The sequence below is a fragment of the Ascidiella aspersa genome, chromosome 2 (assembly GCF_963924565.1).
Source record: "Ascidiella aspersa chromosome 2, kaAscAspe10.2, whole genome shotgun sequence".
Lineage (NCBI taxonomy): Eukaryota > Metazoa > Chordata > Ascidiacea > Phlebobranchia > Ascidiidae > Ascidiella > Ascidiella aspersa.
Genome location: NC_139448.1, coordinates 27,130,174 through 27,150,171, shown reverse-complemented (window position 1 = coordinate 27,150,171; position 19,998 = coordinate 27,130,174). Strand labels below are relative to the sequence as shown.

Below are 19,998 nucleotides of genomic sequence, written 5' to 3'. Positions count from 1 at the left end.
TATTAGTTACACTGGTTTTCGAATCGCAACTAGTAGCTCGGAATTTCAAACATCAGATTTTAAAATTTAAAAATAACAGCGCTCTGCAAACAATTTTTAGACACGCAGCGCCAATCGAATAACTTGTCAGCAAAAATGTCTTCGTACGTCAAACTGCAGACACCGGAAAGGTGAGGTCTACGGCTGTGCAGAATTTTACAGTCGATTGCGTTTGGGGAAAATTAGAAAATCGCGAAAACCACGCAGACCTTGCATATTTTGTGGTTGGACTAGCCTTCGGCGGAAATTTCCTCGCTTGTTTGGCTGGCAAATTTCCCCCGTATAAGACCCTAATTGATTGCCAGTAAAAAGAGAAAGTGGAAGTTGGCCAGGTAAGCCTATGCCCGGCTGCCAGCATGGTATAAGGAAAAAGGCAAGTCACGATTGCATAAAAGATTCGGCCATGGGTTTCCAATGAAATATTAGGACAGCTAAGGTAAGTAAACTGGCTAACAAAATTGTTTTCAACCAAAAAAATATTATCAACGCGTAATTTTTCATCACTACTACAAATAAAACTTTGCTTGATTTTTAATAAGCCTTTAATTAGAATTTTAAGATCAGTTTACTCTTCATTAAACTTTGCATAAAGCCTTAACAACATGTTTTGTAAATATTAATTAGTTTGGTTAACGAACCGATTATTTTTATGACAATAACAACAAAAATAAGAAGAAAATAATATTCTTCTTAAAACACAGTTATGGTGAGAAAAAATAGGTTTTGATGACCATTTTTTTGAATAAACAAAGGCTCTCCTTTTTAACCGTGGTTTTGGTGTTTAAAAGCATAATTCTTTACACCCTATACTTTTCAAAGTTAGGCCTAAAAACCAACAGACTGCTATAAATATATGTAAGGTCAGGAAACCCCATCTCCTTCTCACGCGACTAGACAATTTTCTAAAAAAGTTTGATTGGAGGAAAGTCCCAACGTGGGTTTATAAGTGAGGACCTTGGCCGAAGCTCTTCCGTGTACTTTAGACCAAGCGTGGCCAAACTCTTCAGTAAAAAGGCAGGATAACTTTGATAACTGGCCTTTGCGTTTAGTACAGACACTTTTGTGTCAAACTATATTAAATTGCCATAAGATGAGATAAAATAGACACATATTTTTGTGTTAAATGTTTTGCCAATAGGTGGTGCCATCATTAGTAGTGTGATATAGAGTCAAGTTAAAGGCGATAAAAATCAGTACATTTTGTCGAATATACTGACTTATATTCAAAAAAAGGATCACTGTGTTCCAAATTTATTACCTCGAATCTTGTAAGGCGAGTACAACTTAAAAAATAATGCACATGAAATTGTCGTGGCTCAAATTTTGTTTTGCCCTGTTTTAAATTACTCAGTTTTACATACTATTAGTAAATTCTAAATAGCTAAACACACGTTGCGTTACTATGGATGTCGCTTTCTGCGTGTTTGTTCTTCTGTCCATTGGAACAGCCCACGGTTCGCATATGTACGGCATGCATATCAACTGGCGTCCTTCACCGCTGAATTCATCACTGGTAAGTATAGGCCGAGAAGTTGCACTCCTGTTTAGGGCAGTCAAAAAATTGCAAACATAGCTTAATTCAAATTGAATACTATTCAAAAAAATATTACTAAGGAAACATTTTTTGTTTAAAAGTTGACATGCTAAATTGAACTATTTCCACATGATGTAAATGCATATAGCACTATTAATTTATTGCAACATATCTAGCAGGGCTTCCGCCATAAGACCGCAATTAAAACAACACCAACTTCGGCATAAAAAGCAGTTCGGAATAAGACCAAAATAGAACTAGTACCTAATACTCGTAATAACGTTTAAATCAAAATAAGACCTAAATTCGTCTAAATAAGGCTTAAGTTGGAATAATAAGGCCTTTACAACCTTTACTTAACCCTAAACCCTACCCATAACTTCAACACTATAACTCCCCTAATAATTTGAACCATGAACTAATTCTAATTCTGTCCATTACTCGCGCCCAATCCCAAACAGAGGCAAACAATCCAGTGCCAAGACAGCGGCGCCCTAACGGCGCATTTTAAACTATAGGGCACCCAAACGTCGACACCAAAACGGCCGATGCCAAGAAGATGTCCCCTAACCGTCTCATACCCTGTTAGAGTTTTGGGCGTTATTTTGTCGATTTAGGTCTTATTCCGTTAAATGTTTGGTTTATTCCGAGTTAGATGTTGTTGCTCTGGGGGCTTATTTGTGTTTCCATCGAACTCTAACTAACATACCGTGTGTTTTCATAATTGACAACATGAAAGGCCTATTTTAATATTTCTCCTTTTTCTTTAGGCTTGTCTTATTGAGCACATCGAATTTAATAGCAGGGCTGTGGAGTCGCAGTCAGATTTGGGATTCGACGTACCGTAGTCAATTTGTTTTGCTGAAGTCGGACTGCCTGAGTCCCGAGTCCCGAGTCCGACGTGCGCAGTACCAATTTTAAAACTGTTAATGCCGCTAACTGCAAATTGAAAATATGACACCCCTGAGGGGATCGTTGAAAATCTACCTTAATTTAGCCGGAGTCGGACTCGAGAGTTGAAGTCGGGTTATTTTTAGCCGACTCCGCAGGCTTCTTTATAGATCAGGGTTTCTCTTTTATCGCGGAAAAGTTACGCCTAATCGGTCGTTCGCGAGGGCAAGTTCGGTTAAAGGCCTACCGCTGCGGCGAAACAATTACTGTTGTGATTCATACGTCTAGCTATCCAGAGCTGCGTCAGCGTTTTTTTGGGGCGGCCAATTATTATTCTCCAATACCCTTGCCTAATCATTAAGTGTCCTACAAATGTTATTAGACGAGCAACTAGTGTGCAATGGCAGGTGCAACGGCTTCACAAATTCCTTTAAGGCCGTTCAGTTGCAAAATAAACATTCCATCGTAAAACGCATATACGCTTCAGGGTTATTCAAATATTTAAGGTCATTTTTAGGCAAACATTCATCGGTTCATGCACAGCTTATTTGTCAAGTAGGCTAATAGTAACGCATTAATAAAACAAAAATCGGGAAATCATCTCGACGAATGTAGTGACATCCCTTGGCTCAGTACAAAACAGAGCCGAATATAAAAAATACCTTGGCGGCGTCGAAGAACAAAATTGTCATGAAAACTAAGTTAATTTAAATCAAAATGACTAATTTGTACAAAACAAGTGCTTAATTCGTTGATTAATGGCTGTATTTGTTATTAACGCGAAGAAGTAAAACAAGGAAAATACGTTAAACACAATGCTTGGTATTTTTATAAGAAGGGGCCACGAGGGTCGAGAGCCATTCAAATGGGCCACGAAGCATAAAAGGTTGAGAACCACTGTTATAGATAATAAAATTAGGAACCTGATGTAATAAAAACTGCCAGCAACAAACAAAATATCCAAACAAAGTTTGCAGTCGACTCGCTCGTCAGGTGCGCCGCCAGGTTTTGAAAGGTTTACAAGTGCGCCCTGGGGTGAAAAAGGTTAAGAAACACTGGTCTATTGTCTCAAAGCGACATGGGAGGTGTTGCGTAATAAACTTCAAGGTTTGCAAGTTGGCTCGATATTCTAATTTTGATTTATAGATAAGCAATTCCTAACGTCCACATGAGTCCATTGTAAGAATCGATATATTTTTAAATCCTAACGTGATATATATCTTATTAATTCCAGAAATAATGACAAGGTAAATGTGTTAGAGCAGTGGTTCTCAACCTGGGGGTCGCGACGCCCAAGGGGGTCGCAAAACGGCTGTCTGGGGGGTCGCCGTGTACAATTTCATTAAGGAAATAATCGTAAGAATTAGGCAATATGGACTAACAGTTTAGCATTATAAAAGGAGCAAAAGAAGCGCCATTCTAACCTTTGTCTTTGTGCGGCTTTTGCTGCAGTGAACCTGTCGCGTTTATGTCGTCACCATTACACCTTTCAATTAATGAAGCGTAGCTTTAGTCAAACAATGTCTAATAAAAATGAATAGACGCTCAAACCAGGATTGCCAGAAGGCCTAAAATTTGAACCAAAAACAATAAATTGTCCTAATTTCAACTTCTGTGTCCGACGGTTTGCAAATCATTAGGACAGTAAGCTTTCTGTGCTAATTTGGCCGAATTAATTTGAAACATTGTGGGATGAAGTAAAACCACGGGCTCACGAGGCCTACAAACTTTGTTTATACCAACTTTAACAACGTTAATTGAAAAATTGTTCGCGCTTCGCCCGATTTTGAAGCGTATTTCTGAAATAATTTTCTGCAGTACTAATGCGTCAGGTGTAGTATAGGGCGCTTTAGTTTCAAATTGAAATTTAGGCCAAGTAACAATAAAATTTGTGGTAACAATAAAAACTTTTTTTGTAGGTTATAGGCAAAGTATTTCTACTTTTCAGCGGTATCCTAACATTTTAAATAGCCTTTTCCAAAACATCCACAGAATACCGGCGATAAAATTTTGGTCTTGCCGTTTTGGCAAATAGAAATAGAATTTACAGACAGCTTTATTATTGCACTGCTGTTAACGACTAACCGTTTTGTAAATTTGTAAGGAATTTTGGCTACTCACCAAGAACAGTTACCTCCATTGATTACCTTTAGTCTCGCAGTGGGTTCATGCTAAATATTATTTGACCTAAATTGTCAATCTCTGGCAACCCTGGCTCAAACCGTAACTTTAGCTTGTTGTGCATAGCACATTTTAGCCAAATTTTGATACAATCCTAAACTAGATTTTTTCCCATTTAAATTTTGCCAATTTTAAAATGTGTTTTTTATTTACTCAGGTTTATTTATCATACACTATAATTGGGGGATCGCGCAAGTTATCGAAAACTTAAAAGGGGTCGCGAGAACAAAAAGGTTGAGAACCACTGTGTTAGAGCGATTCCACGCATAATAAAAAGGGTGAAAGTGTCATAGGTAGTCAAATCAATCTTATTGGTTCGATTTTCGATATAGAGCACAAATAAAACATTTAGATAGGCTTCCTGCGGAGGCACTAAATAGTAGACCTAATACGATTTTTTACTATATTATAGCACGAGGCAGCGTTTTCTGCAATTAATCATTTGCGTTTATTTGGTTTACCGCGTTTGCCTCATACAAATAAATCTTATACAAATAGTTTTTCGCGAGAAATAATATACTTTCGTGTCTACAGGTAGATGTTACGATGAGACAAACATTTTCATCCAGCCCATGTAACTACGTCACCTACAGCACAGGCTCGTTTCTGGCGTGTAACATAAATACTGCGTCATGCTATTCGGTCATCTCCAATCGAACCAATTACTGCAAGACGAACAGTGTGGGCAAAAATTGGCGGACTTTAGTCGACGAATATACTTCAGCACTTCCTTCATCCAAACAGTTCCGAATCAGGTTATCCAGCTATTTATAACTTATCTAGCTTTAAGTGGATTAACCATTTATAATCAGATGTTTTCACAAAAAGTTCTTAAACTAAACGTTTTCAGCTATGTTATTGTTTTTTTCTTGTCTAAAAATGTATTTGACTGTTTTTATTTAAAAATAATAAAATTAAGAAATACTGCAATTTAGTTGTAGGCCTATCGGGTATTTTGATTTTAACATTGGTTATGGGGGGCAACAATATAATAGTTAGGAGCAATAATATGTTTGAAAAACTGCATTAATAAGTAACAACCTCACTGTTTATGATATTCAAGGGAACATGTTGTAACAAACGGCACAAAAACGGGCACCTTTTTTCATTCATGTGAAAGAACAATCAAACTTAGATAATGATAGAACACCAGCGTATTTTTTACAATTTGTAAGTTTAGAACAGGGATTCTCAACTGTGTCCCTCGAAGGTTGCAAGAGAAACATTCCATTGTAAAACGTGCAAACTGTGCTACGGGGTTACTCTAGGTCAGGGGTCGGCAACCTACGGCCCGCGGGCAGGCCCGCCAATGTAATTCATCCGGCCCGCAGCCTCTGACAAAACTATGGACACGAGTCAAACTATGGACACGAGTCTATTTCATATACTTTTTGAGCATTTTCAAAAAGTGCGAACATTTTTCGCGCTTCGCGCGTATGATCTTCATACGTCCGGTTTGCTTACGTTTTAATGCTGTCTTTTCAACAAGATCAGCGCTTCTTTACCATTGCGCCGTGAAAGGCTGCCAAGTGCGACGCGGAAAACGGGAAATGTATTAAAAAAATATCGGACATATATTTTATAAAACTTTTTTTATATTTTATTTTCGGCAATGTAATAAAAACTTGCAAGAAATTTAAAAGAAAAGCTGGTATACCAAAATAAATCGTGAGCCTTCACTTCAAACGGTTAACAGATACTGAGCTACTTTAACTCTCGCGTTCCCCCAAAGTAGTTTTATTACACTTTTTATTAGTAGGCTAGTATGGATGACGACGCGTGAACTCGAATTTTTCGCTTTGTGCCAACACTTTCCTGCCTCCTTAAATGTAATTAAACACGTTTTTTTGCAAAAAAGATCCGAGGCCCGCCCTAATCACAGTTGTTGCAATATTTTAATAGCACAATTATTAGTTATTTTCTTAGTTATTTTCTTAGTTTTGTGCTGCCCGCAAATACCTTTCTGAGTTTGGTTTTGGCCCGCGACTATAAAAAGGTTGCCGACCCCTGCTCTAGGTAAACTTTAGGCCGATATTCATCGTCGTGGCAGTACAAACCTTCGTTGTTATCAACTGCATGCCCAGAATAGAATTAAGGATCGGCGTAAAAACTTCAGTCGTTATAAAACACAGACGAATCACAGAGGTGTGTTAAGTTTAAAAACGCAATTGCTGCCAAATCTTTCTCCTTACCACTGCAATGGAAGCTTGCATATATGATAACCAAAGGGGTGACTGCAGGTTTTGGCGTCTATCCTAGATTTGTAGCGATTACTCAGTAAAAAGTCGCAATGTACGTTTAATTCGCAACTATACCTATATTTGCGAAGCTGGACTTTCTGATCTGGCTGTGCAATAAAACGAAACCCACAAATCGTCTTGACGTATGTAATGCCATACAAAATAGAACCCAATAAAAAAATAACTTGGCGAAGTACAAAAAAAAAACTTGGCAATGACTAATTATAAGTTAAATTAAAGTAAAATGACTGATTTGGTAAATTATTAGAAAATAAGCTCATTTATTCTTTGGACCTTGTTTAATGGCTGTAATTGTGATTAACGTGCAGTAGTAAAACAAGCAGTGTTGTAAACAAGTCATTTTTAAATCACTTGAGTCCCAGTCAAGTTTTTTGTAAACTAACTTAAGTCCAAGTCAAGTCTTTTTAAATAAATAACAAGTCAAGTCCCAGTCCAAGTCATCGGTTGCGCAAGTCAAGTCCCAGTCAAGTCATAATTAGAACATGTCAACTTCAAATCATGTCCTTGCCATAAAAATAAAACGTTAAACTATTAGAATTTTTAAACTCGCATGACTATGAACAATAATTGAACTAAAAAATAAGGAAAACGGAACATATAGCAAGTAATTTGTTTTTTGTGCAAAAATTTGGACAAATAGCTCAATTTTATAAATAAAATACTTAAATAAATGCTTTATTTCAACCCAAGTCATTTGTTTAAAAATTTAAGCCAAGGCAAGTCATTTGTCCGAAAGACTTAAGTCAAGTCAAGTCATTTTGCCAAAGTGACTTAAGTCAAGTCAAGTCATTTAAAAACAGTGACTTAAGTGCGCCTAAGTCAAGTCCTTGACTTAAGTCATTACAACACTGAAAACAAGTAATATACATTAAATACAATGCTAGTTTGTTTTGCAAGCAGGGGGGGCACGAGGGTTGGTAGCCTATCAAAGGATATTAAAAAGTTTGTATTTAGACTTCGAATAACTGAATTCCAAGCTTTGTTTTCTCTAAAGGTATTCTCTAAGCTGTTGCTGGATAAGCGGCCCAGCAGGATTTAATTCGGCTCAAGTGTATGCTCTTGTTGATCTGGGAATTCGCTCGGACACCGAAACACCAAACCATCCGCCAAAGGTTGTGTACATCCCTGCGCACGTGTAAGTGAAAAACAATTTACAAGAGACAGGAAAAAAAACGTTCCATTTTAGCGAAAATTCTGAAAAACAGTTTATAGAATAAACCCAGGTGTGTACTGCTTTTCGCTATTGACTGTATACAGTACTGCTTCTCGCATTGCTATATAAATTCAGTTGAACAAAAAATCTCAAAATTTAACAAACCGAGTGTTTTATACTTTCAGTTTCATTGTTTATATACCCGACAGCGAAACAGTAATCGACAAGCCGAAAACTGCTGCCAATGGTTTCGGATTCCATAAAGATACGCCCTTTTATATAAATTCAGTTGAGTGCACCAATTGTCCAATCAATCGATCGAAAGCAGCTTGTTTTGTTTAGATTTCAACATGGATGTCCTGATCATATTCAACTTGTCGCTTCTGATCCTGATGGTGATCGTGTTGCTTGTCGGATTGGAAACACTTCGGAATGCGGTGGAAGATCTTGCAGCCAGTCCTCACACTTCCTAATGGACGAAGTGGGTCGTTGTTCGGTTCAGTAACTAATATAACCAAAATAATACCTATACAAACATTACATTTCTGCTTACAGCGTCATTGTTGTTATACAGGAGGAGTTGCCAAACTTTTATCTTAAAGGGCGGATAATTATAAATATTTAAGATCGCTGACTGAATGCAAACATTTTGGTGGAACTTTGTTTACTTGGTTATCATTAAACGAACGAAACATAAATAACTAGTTTGCCACAACTGTAGTAAGCTTTACGAAACTGTCGTTAACTTTCAAATTTCACACAAAAAAGTTAGGACATTCGTTAACCGTTAACGTTTCATTTGTAGTTTATCTTTATTCATTGAAAAATATGCTGCGGGCCGGTAGAATTAACCGTTTGAGCTGAATCTGGTTGGATGTGGCTATAGCTCCTTCTGCAAAGTATAACAAAATGTTTGACTAAATATTAATATAAATAAAACCTGTTATCTCTCCCATCTAGTCGACTTGTCAACTGTACTACACGGGGGGTGGTTCGCCGACATACGTCTCAGTTTGGGTTTTCGTCGAAGACTTTCCGCAAACCTCAATTACTTTGGACGGCAACCGGACATTTGACCCCAACACAAGACTGAGCTACACACCTTACCAGTTCAACGTACAAGGTAGTTTTATTGGAGGCTCATCGATTACAAATTTACAGTTTGCCTCGGCAGTAGCCTAACAACGGTTTTGATTTCTCATTTTCTAATTGCGTGTTCTTGTTTTATATTTTGTCGCGTTTTCAGAACGGATGATGATCTTACCAGAGTGCAATATAATTAAATCAAAACAAATGGAAATCAAACTAAAAACTTTTAAACAGATAAAATTCTAAGTACTTCGTTAGAAAACTGGCTAAGAAAAATCAATCATCAAGAAGAAACTTAAAAACGGGCCTATACTTAAAAACGGGGGAAATGTAATGTACCCAGACCCAAATTATGGTTTGGTATAATTTAGGCAAGGATTTGTATGTTGGTGTATGCGAGGAATGATCCAGCTCCTACCTGAAACCTTTGAATTCCAGAAACCAAAATATTAATGAGACTTCATAAAGTTTAGTCCTGTTCTTTTTCATTACTATAGAGCAGTGGTCGGCAAACTTTTTTTGTCGCGGCCCAATTTACTCTTTTCAGAGATATTGGAGGCCCACGACGTAAAACCACTACAAAAACAGTGGCGGATTTAGGATATTTCAATTTGGGGTGAAATATTACACGGCGCCCTGATGCCCAACACACTGCCATGTTATAATGTAAAACATAATATGAAACGAAGGTTATACGTCAGGGCCATATTATTCTTTCCAAGCTGAGTGAATTTAAAAAGTCTATGCCACACCAACTTTTAAATAAAATGCAATAAATTTACGGCTTTCACGCGGCCTACAACTACATAAAAACACTAAACTATCCGAAAGTAACTCGCGGCCCACTAAAAATGGCTCTGTGGCCCACATTTGGGCCGCGGCCCACAGTTTGCCGACCACTTCTATAGAGCAATTTTGTTATATGTTTTTATTAAAATTCTTATCCATTTTTGTTTCACAAAAAAAGACTATCAGTTCTAATATTGATATAGGATCTCGACCTGTAAAAAACGATACAAATAACTATGTTTTTTACAGTTTTGGGCTCTAACTACAACTGTTCAAGTCGACCATCGTTTGTAAATCCTACTCCCGCCGCATTTTCCGGGTATTTTGTCTCTCCGAGTAACCCGCTCAACATTACTATTGCGGTGCAAAGTTCAACAAGGTAATAATTGTTAATAAAAAGTTCAACTTATTGAATGGCAATTTTGTTTCAAAAAGTATATGCAATTATTAACTTTATAAGTTCTTTCTAAAGAAACTTCAGAGGTGTTCAAAGCTAATCCCGATTTAATCTGCTTTTTAGTGGAACTTTCTACGTGGCAGGACCAAGCACCATGATTCAGTCTCCCACAAATTATTCTGGTGGTGTTGCAACAAAGTCGATTTCTTACAGCTTACCAAATACAACAAATTACGATGATCCCAACCAATACATCTGCTATTATTTTGTAACCAGTACTACGGGGTTCGTTAGATTAGTTTAAGATAATGTTTTTAGAGTTGTTTCTGTGTTAATTAAGGCAGGGTTTCCCGGCCACGGGCCATCATTTGTGAATCTTTTTTTCGGGAACCGCAACACAAAACAAAAACAAATATAACCAAATTTTATTTCTTTACTAAACTGACAACATCAATGGAACCGATGACTTTGCTTCTTTCTGCATAAATCTTTAATTTTCGTTTTTTTTTGTGAAATGCAAACTCGTAAGTCAGTGTCCACGGAAAGTCTGGACCTGTATTTTTCCGAATTGTGATAAGAATATATTACTAGGCTACGTCATAGACGAGGAATACGAGACTTTCGTGAACAACTCTTTGACAACATACTGGATGGCAAAAGCTTCGAAAATCATTATGTCGTGAATAACAGTGGGAATTTTTTTTTAAATGTTACGCACTGTACAACGTATATGTGTGACTTTTTAATTTCTTGTCATATCGCCACAAACCACCTGTGCAGTCGTCACGAACCACCAATGGTCCGCGCACCATAGTTTGGGAAACCCTGAATTAAGGTATAGAAAGAACGGTTCATTAAAATTGTAAAATCATTTTGTTAAATAGGCAATTAGCCATATACTTTGGTATCGTTGTATTAATTGTCCTGCCTTACAAAATGTTACTGCCTGGCAACATGTAGTTATAAACCGCTATTTTATAATTTATGGTAACAATTTGCTGCATGAGGTAGCAGGTATAGGCTAATTAGGAAATTACTGTGTTTGTACAATTACCTTGCGAAACAGAAAATTGCTTTCCTTAAGGGAACTTGTGCAATAAAATGTCGTTATTTAATTTAAATTTAAAAAACTTTTCATGTAAAATAATATTTGCTATAGCCTACACTACCCTAACCTGTTGCCACATAGCAAAAGTATATGCGAAATTCAGGAACTGGACAACTTTTGTTTACAGTAATTTTAAAACATTGTCAAAACCATTACTCTACTGTTCAGCGGTTCTTAAACTGGGGGGCGTGTGAGGTTCACAAGGGGGGCGCGAGAAATTGACAAACTCTATATGAATTATGACTAAACATTAAAGCGAAGTAATATTTCCCTCCTACTACTACTCAAATTAAACATTTGGTATCCAAAAAACAGTTACATCCTTCGCATTTATGCAACTTACCTGGAAATAAATTGCTGTTTTGCTTTATGTATTGGATTTTATAACAAGGTGGGGCGCGAGTTTTGTCAAAACTGTAAAAGGGGGGCGTGTCTCAAAAAGTTTAAGAACCACTGCTCTAGGTATTACTTTTTGTCATGGTGAGCACAGTCTTTTTGACTAAAAGATTTTCTCCGAACGAATTAAAAGAACAAAGCTCGAAAAGCTGATATGCATCTAGTTGAAATTGGTAAAACTATAATTTTGGGGCATGACCTGATTACCCCTTCCCTTAGACTCACCCTTAAGTGTTAATAAAAAAATTGTCGGATATGAAAACAATTTTGTTTTGTTATGATTGAGCGGTAAGCCAATGGCCCCCAGCAATTACCCTAATTCTGTCTGAGCTCTGGAAATTATGGCTCATTTCCGACCTTATGTGGAATTTTTATTGGGAGATTAAGCTTATTAAACAATTTTTTGTTCAGGTCAACCCAACAGCGTTGCGTGCAACTCGGTTCTACAGGTCAGGTGTTGTTTATTGTTATTGATGTTATTAAACAGGCGAGAGCAATAGTTATAATGACATTGGGCCAAGATTGTTTTTAGCATTTGGTCGGCTTGTAAAAGGCGCAATCTATTCACGATCCTTTACAGGGAATTACTAATCAAGACCTGCAAAAATATATGTGAATGTGAAATGAGTAGCGCTTCAAAAGAGTGTCTGGTACTGTTAAGTAACGACAAATTACATTGCAACAAAGAAATATACCACAGAAGATTTACAAATAAATGTAAGGCTATACCTGTGAAGATTTTGTATTACCTTGTAGGAAGTGGTATCAATCCGTGCTCAACTGAAAATGGCGGTTGCAGCGATGTGTGCACATGGAACGGAGGATCAACCGTCCAATGCAGTTGCTACAGAAGTTGTTGGATCCTGGCGAATGACGGCAAAAACTGTGTTCGTAAGTAAGGTGTATAAAACGCTACTGTTCAATGCTGAAAACTATTTCGCCACACTGACAAACTGAGAAGGTTGGCAAGCCGTCAATGCTCTTCTAACTAATAACTCATAAAACTCATAACAACAAGTTTTCTTCGCAATCATTGGTTATTTTTTTTCAGCCGACGTAAAAGTATCCTGCCCATCGCATTCAATGAACCTGACGATTCCCGTGTGTTCCATCGACGGCCTGGTCGGCGTCAGCAATTACTCTACCTCTTTAGCGCCCTCGTCTTGTCGTCACAATATCTCCAACGGAAATTATCACTTTTTCTTCGGAGCGAACCAGTGCAACACAGTAGTGCAGGTTACCTAATAAAGCAAAAGTGAAATTACAAATAAAAATCATTCACTTTTTAGGCTGCTTTATGGTACTGTAAATATTTCATCTTTGTATTAGGAATCTATTTGTTAGTTACCGAAAAATCACCGAACTATTTATTTTGGTAAAGAAGTGGTCTCAAAACTTTCCTCCAAAGCCTTTCGAAAAGTTTGCTGGACTTGCAACGCATCAATCCATAGAAATTTTGCCATTTTAACCGGTTTTATAATTGTTTCCATCTGAAAAACATTATGATTGCTGCAGTTTCTTTGTAACAATGAGTTAGAATGAAGGTGTTTGAACATACCAATATTGAAAGCATTATTACTGCACTGAAGTTTAGATACAAAACGCTATCATTGTTCGACGACCTTAAAAAATGACTCAACGATAGGCGTCGCGGCACACAGTTTTTCCGCCTCTGTCGCAGAGAAAAGTTGTCACCCTTTGCTTAATTAATTACAATTTTAATGCGTTTTGTGTTCAGATCGGGAACCTAAATGTATACATTTTAATGTTAGGGGTTTAAAAACACCAATAATATTCGCCACAGCGCAAACAACTTCGGTGTAATTGCACAACACAGGGGTTATGAAAAAACTGAGTAGCCTGATCGTACTTTTCTACATACTTTTAAGTGTGGCGCTGAAATATACAAGCTGAACCCGACACCAACAAGCATGATGGCACAGCCGCTAAAACGAAACAAAAAACACTGTATTAAGAAGAACGACTGTAAACCAGTTACCAAACACCTGAGTTATTGGGCTATAATTCATCAGCAATTGAACTACAATATTAAACCCAATTAGTGTTAACTTTTCATAAAACAAATGAACAAACCTTATCACCAAAACGTTTTTCTTCAGGAGCTGCCTCTGAAGATCCGCCTTGCCAACACGATCAAGGTTTGGATTGAAAGCAACAGCAGCAGCGGATCCGGGCTCATCACTCGGCGCGGAAACTTCTACAACATCCCGGTGTCGTGCTACTACTCTCGCTTTGCAAACATCACACAGGTGTTCGGTGTCCAGGAGCAGAACACCTCCATCGACGCACTGTCGGTTCCCGGACTCGGCGACTTCACCTTCGACTTTGACTACTTTAAGAACGTGGATTTTGCGGTATTGTTTGTTTGTGGGCGTAAAGCAAGTTAACATCCAACAAATAAGCAATAGGTTTTCGCCATTTAAAAAATAAATGGTATAAAATATACCCTGAGTATTTAATTTTTTTCCATATCAACCATACAAGATAAAAAATGTACTCAACTGGGGCGTTTAAATATAGGCTTTTTTTGGCGATTGGACGATGTGTATTTGCTACGGCTAAGTAGTTGCTGGTTCTTAATGCGAGAGCCGACGGCTGCCGCCTTAGTCTCTTACAGTTTCGTGTCAAGACTTACTCAAAAGAGCAGGCCGCTAAAATACCTGTTATTAACTTCTTAAACTCTTAACAGAGTCACTTCACCCAACTGATATTGCTCGTTAAGTATATATTCACAAATCTCAGTACACACCACAACGTAACACAATAATACAAGCCGTTAGTCTGTAAAAGCCGTATAAGGTAGAATGAATAGCGAAACACCGATAACGTTCGGTTCGTGTGCTGGTCACGTGTATTGTGACCTCAATTGGGCAACGCAGTGTAAAACAGAAAACAATACTCCCCATCGCTACAGCAATGTTTACCTATTTGTTGTTTTCTTCTGTCAAATATTTGTGAATTTGTTGTTTCGCAGCACGCATTCTCACCTTTCGAGTACCCAGTGCCCTACGAACTTGACTCGGATGTTTACTTCGGGATACGATCCACCAGTTCCGTTCCAAACGTTCGTCTTTTCACCAAAGCTTGTTGGGCTGTGCCTTACGGCTTGACTGACAGCAGCTTGGTTTACCAGCTGATTAGCGAAGGGTAATGACCACTTTGTAGTACTTAACGTAAAAGTTGTAAACAATTAACTTGACATATTCTTCTTAAAAAACTAAACAGCCTAAAAGCAATTTGCCAAAAACAGCAAAAACGATTTTGTTTTCTGTTAGCCGTTTGACACCATGTGTATTCATAACTCAACCTATTTTAAATGTTTACAAATATTAATTCATTTTAAGCTAAATTCGAAAACCTGATTTTAGATGTCCTTTGGACGACACAATCAAGGTTTTTCCAAGTAGCGACCCTATCGAAAACTTATTCAGCGTGAAAGCTTTTCGTTTCCGTTACGGACTTCCTGGTATAACTTCATCCACCAGGATTGCTATTCAGGTACAAATCGCTGGAAAATAAAAGTCAATAGTCGCGATACTTTATAACTAGGGCGATTGTTTTTCGACTTGTCAAAAAAAGTCAAAATTTTGTCAAAATTTACACGTTAGGTCAAAATTTGTCAAAATTATTGCAAATCAAAATTGAATAAAAATCTTTCAGATTTTTAAAATCGTCGTTCAGTTAAAATTTTATTTAGCAAATTTAGTTTTGAATTATAGCCAGCGACATTTTCACTGTATTAGATCTTCATTGAAGTAATATACGGTATACGCGAACCGGCACAATTAACCATCCAGGCCTAGATTATTGCAATAGGTTCAGGTCGAATTTCTTTTTTTTGCTTTTAGTTGTTTATCTCTTATTTGGACAAATGAATTGACCAGTATTTGCTGTCTTCGCTTGTGATTTGCAATCTTCCCATTTTCTTTTCGATAATATGCTCAGTCTTTGTTAATTTTCTGCAATTATTTTTACCTAGGATTTCAACTGTTTTACACAACATTTTTCTAAAATAACCACCGTCTTATTTCGTATAAACCCGAAAAAAAATGTTTGTGTTTGATCGGTAGTCAGTAAAACATCAAAAATGTGTGGTTGACGACGCCAAGACACTAATGCAGTACTTCAAATAACAATATATGTTGTTTAAATTAATGTATTTCTAAAAGGTCAAAATTTGTCAAAAGGTCAAAATTTCTCATTTTTAGGTCAAAAAATAATCGCCCAATTTATAACTATTCGATAATTTTGATTAGCAATATAAAAAATGTTAAAGCTTAAGGTCTAAGACAATAATTAAATTCAAAAACTTAAAACTAAGTCCATTTTCACACATGCAAGAGTCAAGTACGTTTTGTTAAGGTCAAACTTGAAATTTTCAATTTACAATTGTATATTATTTTGTAACTTTCCAATTGTTGTTTCTCAGTGCACAATTCAAATTTGCGTGACTGGTCTTAACACAAGATGTGCACAAGGCTGCGTATCATCATCATCTGCCGGCAGAAAGAGGCGTGAAATAAACGGAGATGGAACTGATCGGTAAGATATCAAGCGGTTGACCCAATACATGTTAGTATATGGAGTAGCTGTTCCCGAATACCGATTTAAAACGAAAGAAAAATGTCGATTGATAAATCAGACAGATTTGAATAGAGAACGTATTACACGAGCAGTCGAGCACACAGCTAAACGAGCAAAATTATCTTTTGAAATATTAGCGCCTTTTCATTTTAAGTAGGTACAAGTTACATTTTAACAACTACAAAAATTAGGCAGGACAGGATTCTAGACCCAAAATGAAAAATAGGTAATATCGCAAGTTAAATATAGAAAAAGGGCGTCCACTCTCTGAGTGTCCTAACATGGGCTCCTTAACGTCAACCTCCTTTACCAAAACATTTAACATATATAATGCTAAGTTGAACATAATAATGTTAACTAATTCGTTAATATCCTTTGGCTTTCAAAAGCAACAACAAAGTTGACCAAAATGATGACGACGACGATGATGACGACACACCTCCCTCATTCAGCACCTTCGAGTCACCAGACCATGACGTGGCCACCACCGGGCCATTTATTATACTTATTCCTGATGAAGATATCGTCAACACAGGTTAATGATATAAAAAAAATGCTTAAACAGTGGTTCCCGAGTTAAGGTTAGCTGACCAATTGTGGTCCGTGAAGCGTATTTATTAGGTAATGAAACGGATTTAATACTCAACCAAACCTAAAATACATAATTAATGCAGTGACTTTTACTTTAGAAGTAATATTTATTGCAAGGTACTACAGATAAGGGAGGGTATGCCACGTTAAATTCATTTTGAGAAACACCAGCTTATCGACAAACCTTTACGAAACAAGACCTTTGATAGCATAGTTGGGCGTCAACTATTTACGAATCTTGCTAATTTATTTCTACACGTTTGTGCAGCTAAAACAACGACTTTGTTTTCAAAAAGAAAGTAATGGGGAGAATGTGAAGTTGCATTTGTCTTCCCATTAGCCAAAAAGTAGGCCGGGAATGCCTGAAAAGACATTAATTGTTCAGACCAATTCGTCGGACAACCTCTTTACGAATCTTGCTAATTTATTTCTACACGTTTATGCAGCTAAAACAACGACGGTCAAAGCCGAAGCGAAAAACGACTTGAATGTGATCATGATCGCCGTCCTAGCGGTGGGCTCAACTCTGTTGCTTGTGGCCCTCAGTGTTATCGGGTGGTGTTGTCACAAGAGGGCGTACAGAGCAAAGAAGAATGCAGCAGGGGACTTTGATGAAGCGAAGTAAAAATCTGAAAAAATCCCAAAGCATTGCAGCAGTATAAAGTACTGTGTATGTATATAACTGAAAAACATTATCATGAATAATCGCTCAATGTTAATCTCAAGGTACATTGCCGGCTTTTAATAACGTTTGTTGTATTTTGTTTAAACGTTATATTGATTATTTTACTAACAAGATTGTAGCCTAAAAATTCACTTGTTTCTTTTATGTTGTTATTATTTTTTTCTTTACACAACACACAGATTGGATTTTAAACAAAATTATCATACTTTTCCCTTTTCAAACGTTTCGCAAAGAACTTCCGCCATTATCAGTGAAAATTCAAGATAGATAACAGAAACGTTTTATCAATAAAAAAATAAGTTGACTTGATCCATGTTCTGGCGTTTTTTCTTTTATTAAAATTTAATTTCATTCTAAATAAATTTAACATTTATAAGCTTCATACAGCTAAAATTTTGCTCAACATTTAAAAACAATTGCCAACGAATTTAGTATTGTAATTCCTATAAAAAGCAAATTTATTGTGTCCGTTCTGTAATGTTGCGTTTTATATATACCTCTGTCTCTTTGTATATTTGAGTTCAATAAAACTGCATATTAAACATACTGAAATAGTTTCAGCATTTACCGTCAACACATGCTAGGACACTCAATAAAAATCTAAGAAGGTTTGTTTGAAAGAGTAATATTTTAAGTCTACCAACATGAACAAATGAACAGTTTAAAACAGTTAAAACTTTATTTTGCCATTCAAGTTTCGTGTTGCTTTATTACTTAGTCACAGCTCCAAATTCGAATAAAATCATACAAAATATATCAAACCATCTCTTTCTTTTAATATGTTTGTAAGAGAAAAAAATTGCAACGTAGTCCAAATCCAGGCTCTGGGGTGACAAATGTTTCGTCATTAATTTACTTATTAGCAAATACTTTCTTATATTTTATCATGACATTTCAGGAACTATAGTCAAGGATGAATGATTATTAACAACAAATGTGTCTAAACTGTAGGTCTATTGTATAAAACAGTTAGCGGTAAACTGTTTATGTCTTTTGGCACTTGTGCTACCCACAAGGTGTCGCCCGCGAACTTTACGTGAATCTTGAGCTCTACATTCTACATACTGGCAATCAAAATTTGCGTTAATTTGAATAAAACAGAAGCTTCCACTTAACAAATGACTTAGGGTCTAAGAAATATTACCACGTTGCTCTACAATATATATAATGGTGCTAACCAAGGTGTTGTTGAAAATAAGTTTTAAGGCTCATTGATTCCACAGCTATTGGGTTACACAGAAACTACGTCACGAAAATTGGTTAATGTAACAAAAACTAATTACAATACAATGTACATATAAAGACGCTTGGAATTCGCAAAATCCGAAAAATATATTAATTTTAATAGACTTGGCAGGAATATAATTTTGTAAATATTTGGAATTCATACGGTGCTGACCTGTGGTCACACGACAAAGATGTAAGAAAATAAATTTGACAAAAAATAAACGGTCAATGACCGGTTGCCCGCCACCACTAAGTCGAGCTTGCTTTTATTGTATTTGTGATATTTTCGGAATATAGGTGGGACACGAACAGACAAAAAAATATGGATTACTCATTTTTAACAATGCTCAGCAAGCCAAAAAAATGATGTCGGGCTTATAGGTTTGGACCACCCTTCCCTAAACAATCTTATAAAAAGGTACTGTTAAACTCACTGGTCAATAAAACCACGGATCGCGCGCTCGCAAAAAAAACGGTGATATGCATACATATAGCAATTAACAAGATTGTTTTATTTTTTTCTAGCTCACAAACATTTTTCCCAGATTACATAAACTTTTTGATATGATTTTGCGCAGAGGTCTTTATCGCATTCGTTGCTATAACCCCTCAAAACCTTGCAAGTTTAACCATAAACCTTGACTAAAGACATTATAAGTACAAAACACTAAAAAATCCAAATTTTTCTTGTTTTGGTGTTTTGCAATAAATATATTTCGTTTTTGCGGGCATCACCTGTGTCTAAAAACGCAAGGGAATATAAAGCAAGCATTACGCACAAGGATTCGGGCTTTTTGCTCGAAGGAGAACTCTGGCCTCAAACAATTATTAACTTCACTTTGTGAATGTCCAAAGAGCCATGTTAATCGATAAGAATTCAATTTAACATAGGAATTATTACCGATATAGATTAAAAAACAGTTTTTGAAATTTGTGTTTTCAAGAAACATAAATCGAGTTATTTTCCGACATTTTGGTGTTTAAGCTCTACGAACCGTAAAGCCGACAATAACTAAATAGGTTTGGCGGGGGGTTACCATTCTAGTGATTAG

At 36.6% G+C, this 19,998-nt stretch overlaps 1 protein-coding gene across 1 annotated transcript; it reads left to right on the top strand.

Moving 5' to 3' along the window:
* The first annotated feature begins 1,374 nt into the window (after window positions 1–1,374).
* On the top strand, window positions 1,375–18,265 carry LOC146164613 (uncharacterized). The gene is made up of 16 exons (XM_083381897.1): window positions 1,375–1,552; window positions 5,180–5,400; window positions 7,901–8,041; window positions 8,402–8,540; window positions 9,020–9,182; window positions 10,187–10,316; window positions 10,458–10,619; window positions 12,250–12,287; window positions 12,595–12,729; window positions 12,890–13,074; window positions 13,959–14,213; window positions 14,834–15,006; window positions 15,228–15,357; window positions 16,289–16,401; window positions 16,833–16,978; window positions 17,481–18,265. The coding sequence occupies exons 1-16, from the start codon at window positions 1,442–1,444 to the stop codon at window positions 17,657–17,659; spliced, it is 2,421 nt and encodes an 806-aa protein (XP_083238023.1). The 5' UTR covers window positions 1,375–1,441; the 3' UTR covers window positions 17,660–18,265.
* Window positions 18,266–19,998: the final 1,733 nt, after the last annotated feature.